Source organism: Cynoglossus semilaevis, chromosome 11 (assembly GCF_000523025.1).
Source record: "Cynoglossus semilaevis isolate Cse_v1.0 chromosome 11, Cse_v1.0, whole genome shotgun sequence".
In the NCBI taxonomy this organism is placed as follows: domain Eukaryota; kingdom Metazoa; phylum Chordata; class Actinopteri; order Pleuronectiformes; family Cynoglossidae; genus Cynoglossus; species Cynoglossus semilaevis.
In genome coordinates, this window is record NC_024317.1 from 4,894,030 (window position 1) to 4,910,145 (window position 16,116).

Here is a 16,116-nt window from a genome sequence, read left to right on the forward strand (position 1 = left end):
GTAATGTTCTCCTTTCTGGGGAAGAGGAAGAGAAGATTGAAAATGAGAAGTTCAAAGCTGAAATTGCTCTCTGCATAATTGGCAGAATATCAAACGTTACTTAAACCAACAACATCAAATCAGTCTGAAGTTCTAGTTCCATCGGTGGCAGAACTTACCCAAGTGGGTTTGGTGTCGGGTGCGATGATATTCCGACAGCTGATTTTGCTGTGTGATGAGAACATGCTCCCCTCGCTGAACCTCACATTTGTTTTATGTTTGCATGTTTCAGGAGCTTTCACACTGCACTGCCCAATCACTGAGGACACTGACAATCCTGCAAACAAATGAGCTGAAAAAAGAATCGTCTCATATTCAAACACACGCACACACACTCACTCTGTCACCAGTTCACTGATTGGCTGATTGTACACTGCGGTACAATGTGGGATAACGAGCGATGACGTGACCTCATAAAGGTGAAATTCCTATCCATCCATCTAAAACCCATTTCATCCTTCATCTCTCATCTCTCCAGCTTTTCCGTCTCCTGCTCCCTAAGAGATTACAATGTCTCTGTCCAGCAGTAGTTTGTCAAACTGACCATTATCCTTTTCTTCTTCTTCTTTGGGCTGTACCCCAAGAGGTCACCAAAGTGGATCATCTGCCTCCACCTCACCCTGTCTCACTTCATCTAATAACTTTCTACCAGGTCTTCCTTTTCTATTCCTCTCTTCTCTGGCTGTTCAATCTCCAACAGGCTTTACAGTTTTCTCCCTTCAGAAAATGTCCAAACCAAACTCTTTACTTTACCTCTTTAACTTTATCTCCAATCTGCTGCGCCTCAACTCCCTCCTCTAATCTGCTCATTTCTAATCCTGTCCATCCTGGTCACTCTGAGTGGAAATCTCATAATTATTATCAATAAAAACTGTGATTAAAAAAAAACATTCTTAGTCAAACAAAGTCATGGATTTATTCAGTTACTTTAGCATCAACGCACCATTGTGTTCAGTGTGTGCTGCATATTTAGAACTAACTGGAAAAACACAGCAGCTAAACACAGAGAGAGAGAAGGAAAATTTGTCCAAACTTGTTCAGATCCTTCAGAGCACAGTGGTGTTTAAAGTCAGCACAGTTTAAACACTGTTTCCCATTTCCCCACGTACCTGGCACTCAACAAACCAACTACTGTTTTTACGCCTTAGACACGGTTACGAAACACGCCCTGTGCCCAGGATTAGCTCGGAAACACGCGCTGTAATAAAACTGCGGCGATAAACACTTCATTAATTTAACTCGAAAAAATAAACTTTTCACATGTGGTTTTGTATTCATTGCGAATAGCACACTTTATAAAGTGTAATTACTGCTCAAAGACTGTTTCAAAGAGGTTTGAAACATACACACAAAATAAATCAATACGTGAAAACATGAATACAACACAAACTTAGTTTAATATGGATGAAAAACTAATGGTGAATCCTGGGCTAATTTGTTAAAGCCACAGAGCTAATGCTAACGTGTTTACTGAACTTTATGTCAGTGTTTTTTTTTTTGAGAACTTTTCGTGCTCACTTAAAACTTAAATTGAAAAAACATTTACTTGAGCCAAAATGTCTGCTTTCAGAAGTAAGGAACGTACACAATATTTAAATTACATTAGTAAAAGATATCAAGCCATTTATGTTTTATGTGTGTGTCAAAACATACACCAGGTATGAACTGTGTGGCTACGGCCTAAGGAAAACAACTTATTTTATATTCAAATATTTTCTGAATTTTGTGAAACCATTTTCTTTACTAATTTTGCTAATGAACATAAAAAGAAGCCATGAAGCAACGGATTAGCCTCTTAGCCATGACTTAGCCATTTATGTTTTATGTGTGTGTCAAAACATACACCAGGTATGAACTGTGTGGCTACGGCCTAAGGAAAACAACTTATTTTATATTCAAATATTTTCTGAATTTTGTGAAACCATTTTCTTTACTAATTTTGCTAATGAACATAAAAAGAAGCCATGAAGCAACGGAATAAAGTGTTGTGGTCAGAAGAGTCCAGATTCACCGTAGTCTAAGATGATGTAAGAACCAGAGTATGAAGACAGGGAGATGGAATGATTACCCAGCATGCCTAGTGTCTACTGTACATGTCTGCGGAGGCAGTTAGTCCGGTCTGGAATCAGCAACATTTTGTTCCCATGAAATGAGGTCAGCAGGCCACCTCCAAAACTGAATGAGCAGGTTTTTCCATTAGTGGATTTTTTTTTTTTTTTTAACTCGAGGACACAAAGTATATTCAGAGAAGAAAATGTCTGGTTCCTTCCTGTGACAGAGAGGATCTAGGAAGACCAGTCACTTTTTGGCAGACAGAGATAAAGTGTATTAAAACAGTTAAAAACAGACCAAACCCAGGACAGAGATGAAATGTATTAAAACAGTTAAAAACAGACCAAGTCAAGTCTTGATTGTTGTTCTTTTTACAAAATTGTATTTAAAAAAAATACAGGTAAACATTTTTTTTAATTTAACAATATTGTATTATATATCATTTTCATATGTATGACATACACGTCGTGAGGCTACACATTTCCCTTGAGGTGTGAGGAGTAAAGAATATTATAAAAAGTGCAAACACATTAATATTTACAATAAAAAAAAAATACAGGTAGAAAGTAAAACATGGACTGTCTCATCTCCACAGACTCCGAGTGTTCCCACATCTCGTCCAGATGGTTGTAGCTCCGCCCAGGCAGCTTAGTAAAACATTCCAGCCCACCTCTGGGACTCTGCTGGCTCCTCCACATGCTGCCACTGAACGCCAGTCAAGATTTCACAGAGAGAGACCGGAGAGACTGACACAAAATGAGAGGACTTGTTGTCTTGGCAACTTTGGCCTGCTTTGCCAGCGCCCAGCACCAAGCACTGATTGACTATTTAGAGCGGAGGCTGCTTGCTATTGAGGTAAGACTCCTTCACCTCCTCCTTTACCGTCCTGCTGAGCCCTGTGCTCCAGTCCCTGTGAGGGGAAACTTTGAGGGACAGGGCAAAGGCAATGGAATGCAGATGTGGGCAAATCCTGGGGAATATTCCGGAAAATGCAACACTCTGAAATATACAGTGATCGTGAGCCTCTTTTATCTGTTGAGACGCTGAACTACAAGTGCGTGTGTGTGTGTATACTGTATCAGTGTTTAATGTCAGATCAGTATTTGCTCAGAGTTGCTTTATTAAATCAAATTTGGTTTATTCTTTAACCAAAGCCCAGGTGTTACCTTGAGATCCCAAAATACTTCTCTTTGCTGTCATCAGCAATAAAAGTGCACCATCAGCACATGAGAAATTAATCATTTCATTCATTCTTTAAATGTAATTCAAGGAACTGAATCAAAGGAACTGCTCATTCAGTTCACAAAATCATATCAAATCAAAGCTTTAAACACACATGTACAATATGACCTGAACCCCTCCCCATGTCTCAGCCTTCTCCACGGAGGTCAAAGGTTGAGGTCTGTTGATGTTCACAAACGTCTGTGAGGATGTTTTCCTCCAAGTCATTTGAGCAGGGAGGATACTTGCCACGTGTAGCTGAACCTGCTCATTTGATGGATGACTTCCCTACTCATTATGTCCCTCAGTACCAGTCTATTCACTCAGAGCAACATACAATTATGGCCTTTTCATCTCCTTTCTGGAAATCCACTCCTGGAACCAGGGCCGTCTCTCTCTGCCTGTGCTCAGATACAGATGAAACTAATCACTGTTGTTAAAAACAGGACCGGATCTCTCTATGGCAAGAACAGACGGCCCGTTATGCCTCCGAGCTGCGGGAGCTGAAGCAACAAATGGTCGCCCAGCTGGAGAGCTTGGACAAAGAGAAGGAGTCCCTGAGAGGCAGCCTGGACAGTGTGGGCACCAGGGTGGACCGGGTGGAGCGTGAGCTGGACTATCTAGAGACTCAGAACGGGGCGCAGCCGTGTGTGGACGTGGATGACAAGCTGATCGAGCAGCAGGTGACGGTGGTGATGGAGAAGCAGAAGACAAAGTATTTTAAACTGTCAGGTGAGAGACAACGGTGCAAAAGAACACCTGCAGTAACAGAGTAAGAAGAGTTGACTGTGTACTAGGAGAGTAAAGTAGAGTAAAGTAAAGTAAAGTAAAGTAAAGTGCAGGTCCAGAACTAAAAAAATGCAAATGTTTTGACAGGAGGTGAAAATGAACCATCATCTGATTGACTTATGAGATCATTGCAGTAATAAGCTCTTGGCTTGAGGTTTGTTGCCTACTTTAAAACTGCTTTTGAGATTATTATGATGACTGAGAATATCCACAAATAAGATCTTGGCTTAACCCAGAATCACCAGCCAATGACGGCAACAGGAAGTCATGAAAACGTTAAGGAGAAATGTTTAAAAAAAGAAAAGAAAACAATAGGCAGATTTTAGGCATCAGTCGTATAAAAGCAGAGAGTTATTACTTCTCGTTACTACGTTCAGCAGAGGAGGATCAACATTATCAAACATGTGGTTCCTCTTTCATGTCTCTCCATAAATGAGATAAGATAAGACTTTATTCATCCCACACCGGGGAAACTGAGTCGTTACAGCAGCAGGATAGACATGCAGTAGTAAAAGTAACAGCAGTATTGACAAGGTGAGCTACAAATATCAAAGGTACCATTTCCAGTAAAGTATAAAGCATTGTTTCCAAAAGACTGGGTCGCGAACCACAGGTGGGTCCTAAGAGATGTTTTTTTTCATGTTTCCAAGGAGTTTATGAATAATTCACGTTTCCCAGGATTTTATGAATAATGTCTATTGACTTGGGTCGCAAAGGTTTATGGGAAATAAAGATACTAAAGTTCTACAAAAACATAAAAATAAAAACAATCTGCAGTGCAGTAGTTACGTACAGGCTTGGTTTATGTAAGCTATATGAGTTAATGAATCTAATTTGTTGGTTGACCACAATAATATTATAGCTACAGCGTGTCTTCTGTCCAGACTGCAGCGACATGATCTCCAACATTAAAGCCATGAAGATTTTGAAAAGAGTTGGAGGACAAAAGGGCGTGTGGAGCAAAGACAGCAGCAGCAGCAGCAGCAGCACGGACGATGGAAAGGTCTACATATTCAACGGGACAGACGGCAACACCGTCCATGAGTTTTCATCACTGCAGGACTTCGCTCGCTCCCCGGGCCTGTCTCAGTCCAAGGCCCTGAAACTGCCGTCATCGTGGCGAGGAACAGGACATGTCATCTACAACCACCACGCGTATTACATCCACCAGGCTGAAGAGATCACGGTGAATAAATACGACCTGACGGACAACTCTGTGACGGACGTCGCCGTGTTCCCTGTCCAGGACCATGTCCCGGTGTACGGCCTTAACACCGAGACAGTGATGGACCTGGCTGTGGATGAAGAAGGTCTCTGGGCCATTTACGCCACGCAGCAGAACGAGAGGCACATTTCACTGGCCAAAATGGACACCAGCTCCCTGGACATAGAGCAGATGTGGGACACCAACTGTCCACGAGAGAACGCCGAGGCAGCCTTCGTCATCTGCGGCACTCTGTACGTGGTGTACAACACCATGCAACCTGGGCGCTCTCGTGTGCAGTGTGTGTTTGACGTCAACGACATGGTGACCACCGAGGATGCTCCTCTCGTTTACTTCCCGAAACGCTACGGGGCTCACTCTAGTCTGAAGTACAACCCAAAAGAGCAGCTGCTGTACGCCTGGGACGACGGCTACCAGATCCTGTACAAGCTCAGCATGAAGAAGAAGTTGGAAATATGAGCTCATCAGTACAAAACAAATGATTCTCTGAAAGAGCAGAATCATCCCACGAGCAGGACCACCCTGGTTTTAGAAGTTCTAGCTTTGTACAACTCATTTATACTTGATCAGAGCAGGCAAATTAATATGTTGTTACTGTTTAAGCAGCCATTAGTTTGTTTCTTTATATTCTAAAAACTCACAGTGACAACATGGATTGACATTTCATCCTACGATAATGCTAATCTATCATGTGCCGAGGACCGTCTGTTGCAGGAGTCCAGAACTACAGGATCATAAAGGTCCGACAGGACAGTCGACATTTGGTTTCCGTCCCATGGTTGTCTTGATGTAACCTCTGTAATAACACTGCACTGTCTCCATCCTTAGTTTTGTCGACTGATGGATCAACATGAGTAGGTTTTACTCTTTGACTCGACCTCTTGTCTCATAGTGAAAGACAAGCAACAGCTAGCTGGCTAGCACTTATAATATTTCTGTCTTGTGTGTTGATTTCAGACATTTTTTGTTGTGTTGAAACTAAACTGAATCATTTTAACAATCTAGTATATAAAACTGTATCAAACTATATTAATGAATTCAGTCTCTTTTCTATATGGAATACAGAGAAAACCAAACACGTTTAAGCCACTACTTAGCATTGGAGAATTTTGATTTTCTATTGTTGTTGTTCCTTGAATTTGACCTGACTTTGTCTGACTTGATGCATGATTGATGCGTGACTAATATTTTTTTTTCTACCTTCATAGTGTAATTTTTGGATCAAATTTAAATAAAGAATTAAACTGGCAGACCATTGGCTTGGTGTGATCTGAGCTGGGTTCTTTTTTCAGTTTCATCTGTCCTTTGTTCCACATTCTCTTATATTCTTCATGAAATAATGTCACTTTTGTGAAAAACAAGTCACCGACCCTCCTCAGGTAAGAAGTAATCTGGATCTTTTGGGGGTAAATATCCCTTTGAATTTACTTTTCAGAGGAGGAAAAAAAATCTGTTAAATAAAATATGTAAAATGTAACTAAATATTGGTAAAGACTTAGTATGTATATGATTTGATTTAAAAAAAAATCTCTTTAATAATGATCAAAACCCCGGTCTAAAATAAGGGTAAAAACACTTACGATGACAAGGATTTAGTAAAAAAAAAAAAAAATAACTTCTCAGCACAATAAAGTTTTCTTTGTTTTAATTAAACTTCATCAAAGTTTTCAAATTATCAATTTAACAAAGCAGGAATAACTGAACTGAAAACACGGCAACATCACCAGTCAGTTACTTGAACAACTTTATTTCTTTTTCTGAAACTGTATATAAAACTGTTTATACACTTGGATAAAATCTAGAATAAGAAATTTGCATATTTTTTTAAAAATGAAAACTTTAAATATTACAACTGTTTTGTACAAAAGTGAGGACTTCAGATTCTGACTGAACGGCAGTGTCAAGAACGTCTTCAACAACAGAAGGTGCAAACACTAACAGGTAGTGTGGTACCAAATTCTCTATTATCTTCCAAATAAAATCTAACTAAAACATCAGTCTCGTTCTCTGAGCGAGTAAACAACTGTTTATGTCATGACTTGTGTCGAGTCTCCACTTCACCTGGAACCTGCTGAGTCTGACAAAGCACTGGTCTCATTTTCTCATTCTTGCACTATCCCACAACTGAAGCAGTAATGTTTATCTTTAACTTTTATGGCCAAATGCAAAACTATAAGTTTTAGAATTTACAGCTGCATTCCTAGAACTATGCCACCAACGGTGGAAAAAAAAGGTCCTGTGATTCTGCGACCGGCAGCTCTCTCTCAACTCACAGTCTCAGGTGTGGTATGGGCATGGTGACGTCACGGAAGAATCGATGCACGAGAGCATTTTTTGCAGACAACCTTTTGTTCGGATCGTAGCTGAGCATCTCCTACAGACAAAAGAGAGATCGCAAAGATGAATTTTTTTGACATGGAAATGAGCTGCAAAATGCAAATCAGTGCTGAACTATTAATATGAAACTGCCAGAGCTCTTACTCCCAGCAACTCTCTCCCATCCTCATCCAGAAGAGGAACCACTTTGGATAGATCCTGCTGCGCCCATTTTGGGAAGGACGGTTTATAGTCCGGCAGTGAGGTGACTCCGGGCCAGATGGTCTCATCGGGCGTTCCTAAGGTGCGGAAGATTCTGAAGAGTTGATCGATCTCTGAGTCGCCGGGGAATAAAGCCCTCCTGGTGATCTGGACAGCAGTAAACAGTGAGGGCAGGTCGTGGCTGTGGCCAGTTATGGTCAGGACCAAAGAAACTAAACAGGATTTACCATCTCTGCAAAAATGCAGCCAAGACTCCAGATGTCAACAGCCGTGGAGTAGTATTTGCAGCCAAGGAGAATTTCTGGTGCCCTGTACCAAAGTGTTACCACCTGAAAGGGTCAAGTTAGAGAAATTCTAAATGTCTAATTTGATACTCCGGTGTTTGCTGCACCTTCAACAGAAACCTTCGAGGGGCTGAGTATGACGGCAGATTATCAGCTAATCCATCACATCACCGGAAAACAACGTCAGTATTTACTGCGTACCTCGTGTGTGTACGTGCGAACAGGTACTCCGAAGGCTCTCGCTAGGCCGAAGTCGGCGAGTTTGATCTCTCCCTGAGTGTTGATGAGGAGGTTCTGTGGCTTGAGGTCCCGATGCAGGACCCTGTGGGAGTGACAGAAGGCCAGGCCCTGCAGCAACTGGAACAGATAACTCTACAAACACAGACGGAAAAACACCAATGAGGGACGGCACAATGGAAGACTTCGTCCTTGTCTACTTTAAATTTCAAGCGTTATTTGTCTTAAATTTGGACGAGATGAAAATACTTTTTTCGCTCTGCATGATCACTCTGGTCAAAATACCACCGCACATTCATGTCAGTGTGAATGTTTTGGACACTTTTGTTATTTTAAAAAATATTTCAGACTTTTTAAAAAATAAATAAATAAATAAATAAAAACTGCATGTTGCTGGAGTATTTCAGTGTCAGTAAAGCAGCTGACGGTTACCTTCACCAGAGGCAGAGGGATACCAGTGACTGAGGAAGAGTCCATGAACTTCTTCAGATCCTGTTGAAGAAATTCAAATACAAGGTAGAGTTTGTTCTCCGTATGGATGACGTCCCTCAATCTGAAAGGCAATAACAGACAGGTTTACCAAAAGACAAGCATCGGGTCAGTGGGTAACGTTAAGGTAACGTACGAGGACTTACTTGACGATGTTTGGATGACTGAGTTCTTTGAGGAGAGAAATTTCTCGTATGGCAGTGCTGGGCACACCTTCTGTTTCCCTGGATAAAAACAAAGTTATGTTTAATTCAGTTTATTGGTTTTATTTGGAGAGACAAAATAAAGAATTTTTTGTGATAATTATTCACAGAGAAGTTAGTTTTTGAAGCAGGCTTTACTGAAAGATCCCAGTAAAAAAGACAAAGGTGGGATTTCATTTATAGCCCTTTCATCTCCCCTGTACAGTGTGGGAATTTTAGCACCCTATAAATGGTAGGGGGAAAATCTCCACCTCTGACAGGACTTCAGAAGCAGGACCCCAGTCATAAAATCAAAACAGTCCCTTCTTTGTGTATCAACTTTCAGGATGATAAAACCATTGATTTTACAGAAACTGATCTTTGTTACTGTATCTTCTGAGGTATGAGAGGTGGTTGATGTTCTTATGAGCACCTTTAGTGACCACATCTGATTTTGAAGTATGTGATATAGAAATGGGGAAAACACACAGGGGTTAACATCCCTACAAATATTCCATTAAACACTTTAAGTTAAGTAAAGGGGATTGCCAGAATAACTTATATTTGTTTAAGTTCTTTTAATTTTTTTTTTAATCAAGGCAAATTTAACTTCACCTCTTCCCGGTAGAGATTCCCTCTTTTGTCTACACATCTGTTGTACAAGCGTCAAAACAAAGACTTTGACTGAAACCTGGTGAATGCATACATTTAAACTAAATGAGTGAAATGTTATCTTAAAGGGAATGTAACGTGTGGGTTTTTTCCAGTAGCCAGGCAGCCGATTTATGATCAGTATCCTTTAAAATAGTATGTTGGCTGATGAACAACAAAGTGTGTATTCACTTACGTATCCAGTCGGATTTTCTTTAGAGCCACAGTTTCTCCGGTCACTTTGTTTTTGGCTTTGTAAACGACTCCGTACGTCCCTTCCCCTATCTTCTCTACCTTTTGAAACGAATCCATATTTGACCAGTAAACTTTCTTTTAGCCAGTTAGCAGCCTTCCCTTCTTTGTGTGTGTATACAGCTAACAGCCCCTCCGTTGTTACAGAAACTGAGGAGCATGGAGAGGCTTCTCAACGAGCTCCGAAGGCACTGCAGTCCAGGGATAGAGCTCTCCTTTTGACTAGAATTAAAGTAAAAATTTCTATAAGGTATGGAGGATACCATTAGTAAATTTACGATAATGTGCTCAAGAATTAGCACGGCAACTGCTTCTGATGTGGAAAATACTAAACCAACACAGCACTGTTTCCCGCGTTAGCCTGGGAGCGTTTGTTTTTTACCTCAACACACCGCAAAACGCAACGCGGATGGTTTTCTGAGTAAATGTAATTCCTGCTCCTCTACGTCTCGGGCAATACGTGTTTGTGTTTGGTGATCTGCAGGTTAGTTAACGGCTTTTCAGATACACTACCGGTCATACCGTCATACATTTTCTTCATGAAAAAGTTAAGTGCCAAAGTATGTTCAAGTCGGTTCTGACAGGAACACTAAACAAACGACCCGAAAGTCACGTGGTCACATGACGCTTTACGTTGTGAACGTCGGGGGCGGACATTATGCTGTAAAGATTCTGTTAACAAATACTGTAGATCAGGGGTCACCAACGTGGTGTCCGTGGGTATCTGGTAGCCCTCGTGGAACACCTAAGGTGTCCACGGGGTATGTTCTAAAAATGGAACTAGTCAACAAGAGGGTCAGAATTCGTACTGTTACTGTCATACCGCACACACTGTTACTGTGCTTTTTGAATGATATTCAAATGGGTGCAATGACAATGGTAAGAAGAGTCTCTACTATTGTATTTCCAAGAACATATTATTATTACATTGTTTGGGAAGTCTCTATCAAAAAAGTAGCTGTTATTACTAAGTGTCCGTGAAGTAGCTCTCAGTTTCAAAAAGGTTTGTGACCCCTGTTGTAGATATTTGTTGAGTTTTCCTTTCCTGTTTTCTACAGAAGGAAGCAGGCAGACAACACTGCAAAATAAAACAGCAAGAGTTCTCTTCATGATGGTAAAAGTTAACACCGCCACCAAGTGGCAGTGCTGTATATTGTGCACCACACCTCGAATTAAAACGTTAAATATTTAACATAGCCCGTGTCAAACAGTTAGAGTGGTACAGTATTAAATGTTAAAAAGAATATCCAGCATAAAATTTTGATACGTTTTTATTTAGGATTATTCTCATTAAAAATTTCTGAAAAGGAATTTCAATTTCATTTAGTTTTTAGCACTGACTAAGTGGAATAATGACAAATATTTAAGGCTGTTCTAACTGTATTCATACAGTAAGCTGACTTAAGTGTTTTGGTATTGTCATTGTTGCGCTCTAGCCCAACTGTGGTCTCTAAAAGTATGTAAACTTTGTCTTGTCTTTATTATGGAAATGACTATGACAAAGAATGTGAGCTAATGTAAAAACACCAAAATGAGCTCTTAAAATAATCCTCTAAACCATGGTAAGAACGTGGTGGGGCGGATTTATTGCCTCCTGAACTGTGCTGTGAGCACATGAGAGGTCACACATACTGTAGTGCAGTGTATTCAGCCTCACCGACGTGAGTAACAACACAGCCCATAATTGGGCAGGTCTAATGTTAGTTTCTTATGGCTATTGTAAACGTTGTTAGTTTAACCACTTGAATAGAAGGCATTATAACCTAAGCTAAAAGTAATTTCTTAAATTTTCTTTTACTAATCAACCATTCTGTTTGTTAATAATGTCTTATTTAGAAATGAAATCCTACCCTTTTATGTAATATTTTTAATAATGTGGAATTAATAGACTATCAATGTTGCAAGTGTAATCCAGGTAGTTTCAAATATATATATATTATTTGGAATACAAGTATTTTGAAAAGAACGACACTGTGCGAGACCCTCTCATAACAAACGATGATGAAGGTGCATTTATTCACCTCTTCCGTTGATGTCACTAAAAGATTTCATTCTTGTTGAAATGGGTATTCGTTTTGCGACCACTTTCGGATTCTGCTCATTCTCTCCTGAGTTTGAGGAGCACGTTAATCATGGCGTGGCTTCTTGCGTCCGTCCTGCCACAAAGACAAATTCTCAGAGCTGCTGTAGCCTGAGGTGAACAGCAGGATCCAGAAGAAACAGCTGAGGAGCTGAATGAATACCATTGATCCTCCCTCCACACACTCATCTTGTGATGCCCATGCACACATAGCTGTGAGGTCAAACGTCAACCAACTGCATGACTGCAGCTATGCTTTCCCACCATCCTCCGATCCTTAATCGTGTCAAATGAGGCAGAAAGAATTCTGGATTTTCCAGCAGAATACCTGGCTACAGATTCAGTAATGAATTACAGCGCCTTTTTTTGGGTTGTTCGCATCATGAAACATCAAATCACACACCCACGTAATGTCAAGGTAGTTGTTCTGGCTGTGATTGGACCGTATCATATAAGCAGGTACACGAAGAGAATCATTTACAGCTCCGTCAATATTGAATATATCTTAAATAAGTTTATTGTTATATTAAATCCATTGGAATGGGAACAACCAATCGCTCTGTAAATTACAATGAAATCACTCTTCAAAGGGGCGGGGCCTTTTGACAGACTCACAGTGATGTCAGAGGTGAGAAGAATTTTTTTATGGTAATTCACTTCTCATGGCCTCTTAAAAAGAGGGGCGAGATATTCACTTAATCTCTCTGGGAGTTGTGCTGGGGCTCAGGACGTTCGGGTGAGGCTCAGGGATCACAGTCTAAAGACAGACACACACACAGACAGGATGAGGACTCAGGCCCTGGTGCTGCTGGTTTTGGCTTTTACATCAGCCAGCGCTATACGTGAGTATTACAGTGGACCGCCAGTGTCGTGTTGATGGTCTGGGTTTAATGTTTTTATTTTGGTGAACTGTTTGATGTGTTTTCATTCTGCCACTGAACTGCTGTCGTTGATGATTAATCATTCAGGAGCTAAGTTTTAAATTACTCTGTCGCTGATCAATCATTCAGGAGCTAAGTTTTAAATTAAATATTTTCATTGCGTATATTTACATATATATATATATATATATATATACGTGTGGTTGAAATAAATTTATTCAAATGTGATACTACTAAAACAACAAAAAGGTTTAGTACCAAATACTGAAGTAAAATGTTAAAAAGATTTAAAGGTTATTGTTTAATTGAGTTGAGGGTCGTTTGTCAAATGTGTGTTTCCTCTTCGATTACATGGTTCATTTTTGTATTTGTTTAAGGCACAAATTGGAGAGTGTTCTGTAATTTACTGCTTATTTCACGCTGACACACAAACTTTAACACGCCAATTTTACACACTACATCACTGATTCACTTTCTTAATCGTTCGTGTTTGTCATGGTTTGCCTGATCGATCATTTAACTGTGTTATTAATCAAATACTTTTGATTTTTTTAATTACATTTTCAAACACACTTCACACACAGAAAGGAGAAAAAAAAACGCAAAACTCCACTTTGTCTGGAATCTTTCATTCCATTTGTTGGGATTACTGATTCATCTGCTCAACTGATAGTCACATGAAAGGGATTGAGGGAGATTGCAGGTCATGTGACTCTCACTCCCAAGAACCTTAGTGTTTCAGGGGCCCTGCTAAAAGCCGAAGCTCACGTTTCTTTTACATAACTATAAAGATGAATCAACACCGAAGCTGCCCTCAATGTTATTTATCCAGAAGTAAAACAAAATAAAAATAAAAAACTCTATGATACATATTTTGATTCCCTTCATTCCCTTTGAAAGATTCCACATTTTCGTAGGATTAGAAATGACAGTATTTAGTGTTTTTGAGTCTTTCATTTTTTTTCATTTTATCCTTGCAGAACGCAGAAGCCAGTTCACGCGGTACCGTTCATGGAACTCCAGGATGTATCCTGTCTGGAAGGATGGAGACCCCCGGTTTAGAAACTGTTGGATGGGTGAGTTTTAGTTTTCAGGTATAAAAAAAACCCCCATGTTTTTGAATGAATGTAATGATACGAAATTTAAAAATAAAAACTGTATGTTGTTTGTGATCGTTGTTTCCAGGTGGTGAAGTAACATTTGATCTAAAAAATGATGCCCCTACTCTGACCGGAGGCAGAACCACCTTCACCATTAACCTCAACTTCCCACCAAATCAGACAGTGCTCTCTGACGGACAGGTGGTCTGGGCACGGAACTGCACCGTTGATGGTAGGACAACGCTCACACAGCAGTTTCTCCTCTCTTTCTCTGTGTGTGTTTATATAAAGGCATTTAGATGAGTGTGTGCTAGCATCAGATTATCATATTATTGTATTTCCTTTAGATATATGCTATATGTTGTACTTATATTTGGCCTAAAAACCTTGTCCATTACCAGCTACATCAGCTAACTGTGATATTGTCTGTATGTTTTAAATAAATAAATAGTTAAATGAATAAATAAATAATAATTCATTTGTCGACAGTGAATCAACGTTTGTCAATTCTTCTGACTTATAGGAACAAAATTGTTAAAAAAAACACTGTACATTTCATAAAAGTAAAATTCACAAATATATCCTTCATTCATCATTTTTCTTCTCAGCAAATGTTGATGTAGTTATGAGTAAATGTCCTGCTGCAGTAGAACCCATTTGTAACGCTCCCATTTTCTCCTTTGAATCCATTGAACAGGACAACAGTATCAGCAGGGTCAGCCTGTGTATTCCGACCGGAACACTACACTGACAGGACTGTTCCCCGATGGCACACCCTTCACTGGGACCCAGGACAAGAAGCCTCACTATGTATATGTGTGGAAAACATGGGGTAAAGAGAATTTAATGTTTCATTTTGCAGCAGTTTGTTACTCTGATAAATGTCACAAATATGTATTTGTTCATGAAAATTAAATTAGATAGAACTTTAGGAGTTCCCTTTGGGAAATTAATAATAAATGGCAACTTTCAGGATGAAATGCAACAGGAGCTTAAAAGTGTCTTTAGTCAGAGTCAGAGAATTTTTTTGTTTATTCCACATTTTATAAGTTACAGAATTGTTGCACTTTTTTTCTAGGCCGTTACTGGCAGGTGGCAGATGGTCCGTCCTCCTCCCTCACCATTGGCACAGACAACACCCCCTTGGGCTCCTACAACATGGAGGTTGTCATCTACCACTGCCGTGGCAAAAACAAGTTCATTCCTCTTGGCTACGCCTCCTCAGTCTTTGCTGTTACAGGTATATTGTTTAAAAAAAAGTTTAAGCCCCAGCCCCCAATTTGACCGTTTCTTTCAAAACACCTGACCATCTCTTCCTCTGTCATCAGACCAGGTTCCTTTCACCGTATCACTCAGCCAAGTCAATGATATCAACCAGGACGACCAGAACTTCATCCAAAACCGAGCCATCGCGTTCAGTGTCAACCTTCACGATCCCAGTCAGTACCTGAGCAGCGCTGACATCAGCTTCAGCTGGGACTTTGGAGACAGCTCTGGTACACTCATCTCCAGAGAGCGCACTGTCACTCACACGTTCGTTTCTGTTGGGACCTTCAAACCTCAGGTGGTCCTGATGGCCAGCATTCCCAGCGGATGTGTGAACCCCACTGCCGGTGAGTTTTGATCGTTGTTTGTTTTAATCTAGAATACCAGTACTCTTTATTTACTCGAGTCATTTCAGAGTCAAAGATACAGTTTTTTTTTTACAGTTTTCAACCTTTCTTCATAGTTTTAAAGTAACATAAACCCTGCAAGAAGCAGTGTAAATATAAGAAACAGCAATCTGATTTTTCCATTACTATATTCAGTAGCACCCATTGATGGCGCTGCTGTTCCAGTCGTACCAGCTGAAGCAGGAGATGCCATTGCTTTGGATGTTCCTGCTACCGATGCCACCGCACTTGCTGCTTCTGTGCAGCCGGACAACACAGCCACAGATGTAGACGACGTAGAAGGAGCAGTTGATACAGACGCAGGAGCAGTGGAGGTGCAGGTCGCCTCGGTGGCACCTGCAGCAGTAGATGCAGCTGTCGTTCCAGAGGAACAAGATCCTGCGAACACTGCTGCAGAAGCAGAGGTAGAAGCTGCTGCTGTTG

The 16,116-nt window shown here is 40.4% G+C and overlaps 3 protein-coding genes across 3 annotated transcripts in view; 2 read left to right on the top strand and 1 right to left on the bottom strand.

Moving 5' to 3' along the window:
- Nucleotides 1-2,564: 2,564 nt before the first annotated feature.
- olfml3b (olfactomedin-like 3b) lies at nucleotides 2,565-6,962 on the top strand. Its single transcript, XM_008320118.3, has 3 exons — nucleotides 2,565-2,946; nucleotides 3,759-4,044; nucleotides 4,986-6,962. The coding sequence occupies exons 1-3, from the start codon at nucleotides 2,848-2,850 to the stop codon at nucleotides 5,783-5,785; spliced, it is 1,185 nt and encodes a 394-aa protein (XP_008318340.1). The 5' UTR covers nucleotides 2,565-2,847; the 3' UTR covers nucleotides 5,786-6,962.
- A 91-nt stretch (nucleotides 6,963-7,053) lies between these two features.
- On the bottom strand, nucleotides 7,054-10,312 carry cdk2 (cyclin dependent kinase 2). The gene is made up of 7 exons (XM_008320119.3): nucleotides 9,904-10,312; nucleotides 9,021-9,098; nucleotides 8,818-8,938; nucleotides 8,350-8,520; nucleotides 8,092-8,193; nucleotides 7,808-8,011; nucleotides 7,054-7,700 (listed from the first exon to the last, which is right to left on the bottom strand). The coding sequence occupies exons 1-7, from the start codon at nucleotides 10,017-10,019 to the stop codon at nucleotides 7,596-7,598; spliced, it is 897 nt and encodes a 298-aa protein (XP_008318341.1). The 5' UTR covers nucleotides 10,020-10,312; the 3' UTR covers nucleotides 7,054-7,595.
- Nucleotides 10,313-10,608: 296 nt separating this feature from the next.
- Nucleotides 10,609-16,116, top strand: part of pmela (premelanosome protein a) — a 10,482-nt gene continuing 4,974 nt past the window's right edge. Inside the window, exons 1-8 of the mRNA XM_025060052.1 lie at nucleotides 10,609-10,838; nucleotides 11,018-12,881; nucleotides 13,901-13,996; nucleotides 14,106-14,252; nucleotides 14,718-14,852; nucleotides 15,099-15,260; nucleotides 15,349-15,633; nucleotides 15,829-16,112. Of these exons, the coding sequence (XP_024915820.1) occupies nucleotides 12,824-12,881; nucleotides 13,901-13,996; nucleotides 14,106-14,252; nucleotides 14,718-14,852; nucleotides 15,099-15,260; nucleotides 15,349-15,633; nucleotides 15,829-16,112 (1,167 nt within the window). The 5' untranslated portion in view covers nucleotides 10,609-10,838; nucleotides 11,018-12,823. The remainder of the gene's footprint in view (nucleotides 10,839-11,017; nucleotides 12,882-13,900; nucleotides 13,997-14,105; nucleotides 14,253-14,717; nucleotides 14,853-15,098; nucleotides 15,261-15,348; nucleotides 15,634-15,828; nucleotides 16,113-16,116) is intronic.

Coding starts and splice junctions, on each gene's coding strand:
- cdk2 (XM_008320119.3), bottom strand. CDS start 10,019: ATGGATTCGTTTCAAAAGGTAGAGAAGATAGGGGAAGGGACGTACGGA. Junction 8,012..8,091: donor GCTGCATTTTTGCAGAGATG/GTAAATCCTGTT, acceptor ACTGCTGTCCAG/ATCACCAGGAGGGCTTTATT. Junction 7,701..7,807: donor ATGGGAGAGAGTTGCTGGGA/GTAAGAGCTCTG, acceptor TTTTGTCTGTAG/GAGATGCTCAGCTACGATCC.
- olfml3b (XM_008320118.3), top strand. CDS start 2,848: ATGAGAGGACTTGTTGTCTTGGCAACTTTGGCCTGCTTTGCCAGCGCC. Junction 2,947..3,758: donor GGAGGCTGCTTGCTATTGAG/GTAAGACTCCTT, acceptor TGTTAAAAACAG/GACCGGATCTCTCTATGGCA. Junction 4,045..4,985: donor AAAGTATTTTAAACTGTCAG/GTGAGAGACAAC, acceptor TCTTCTGTCCAG/ACTGCAGCGACATGATCTCC.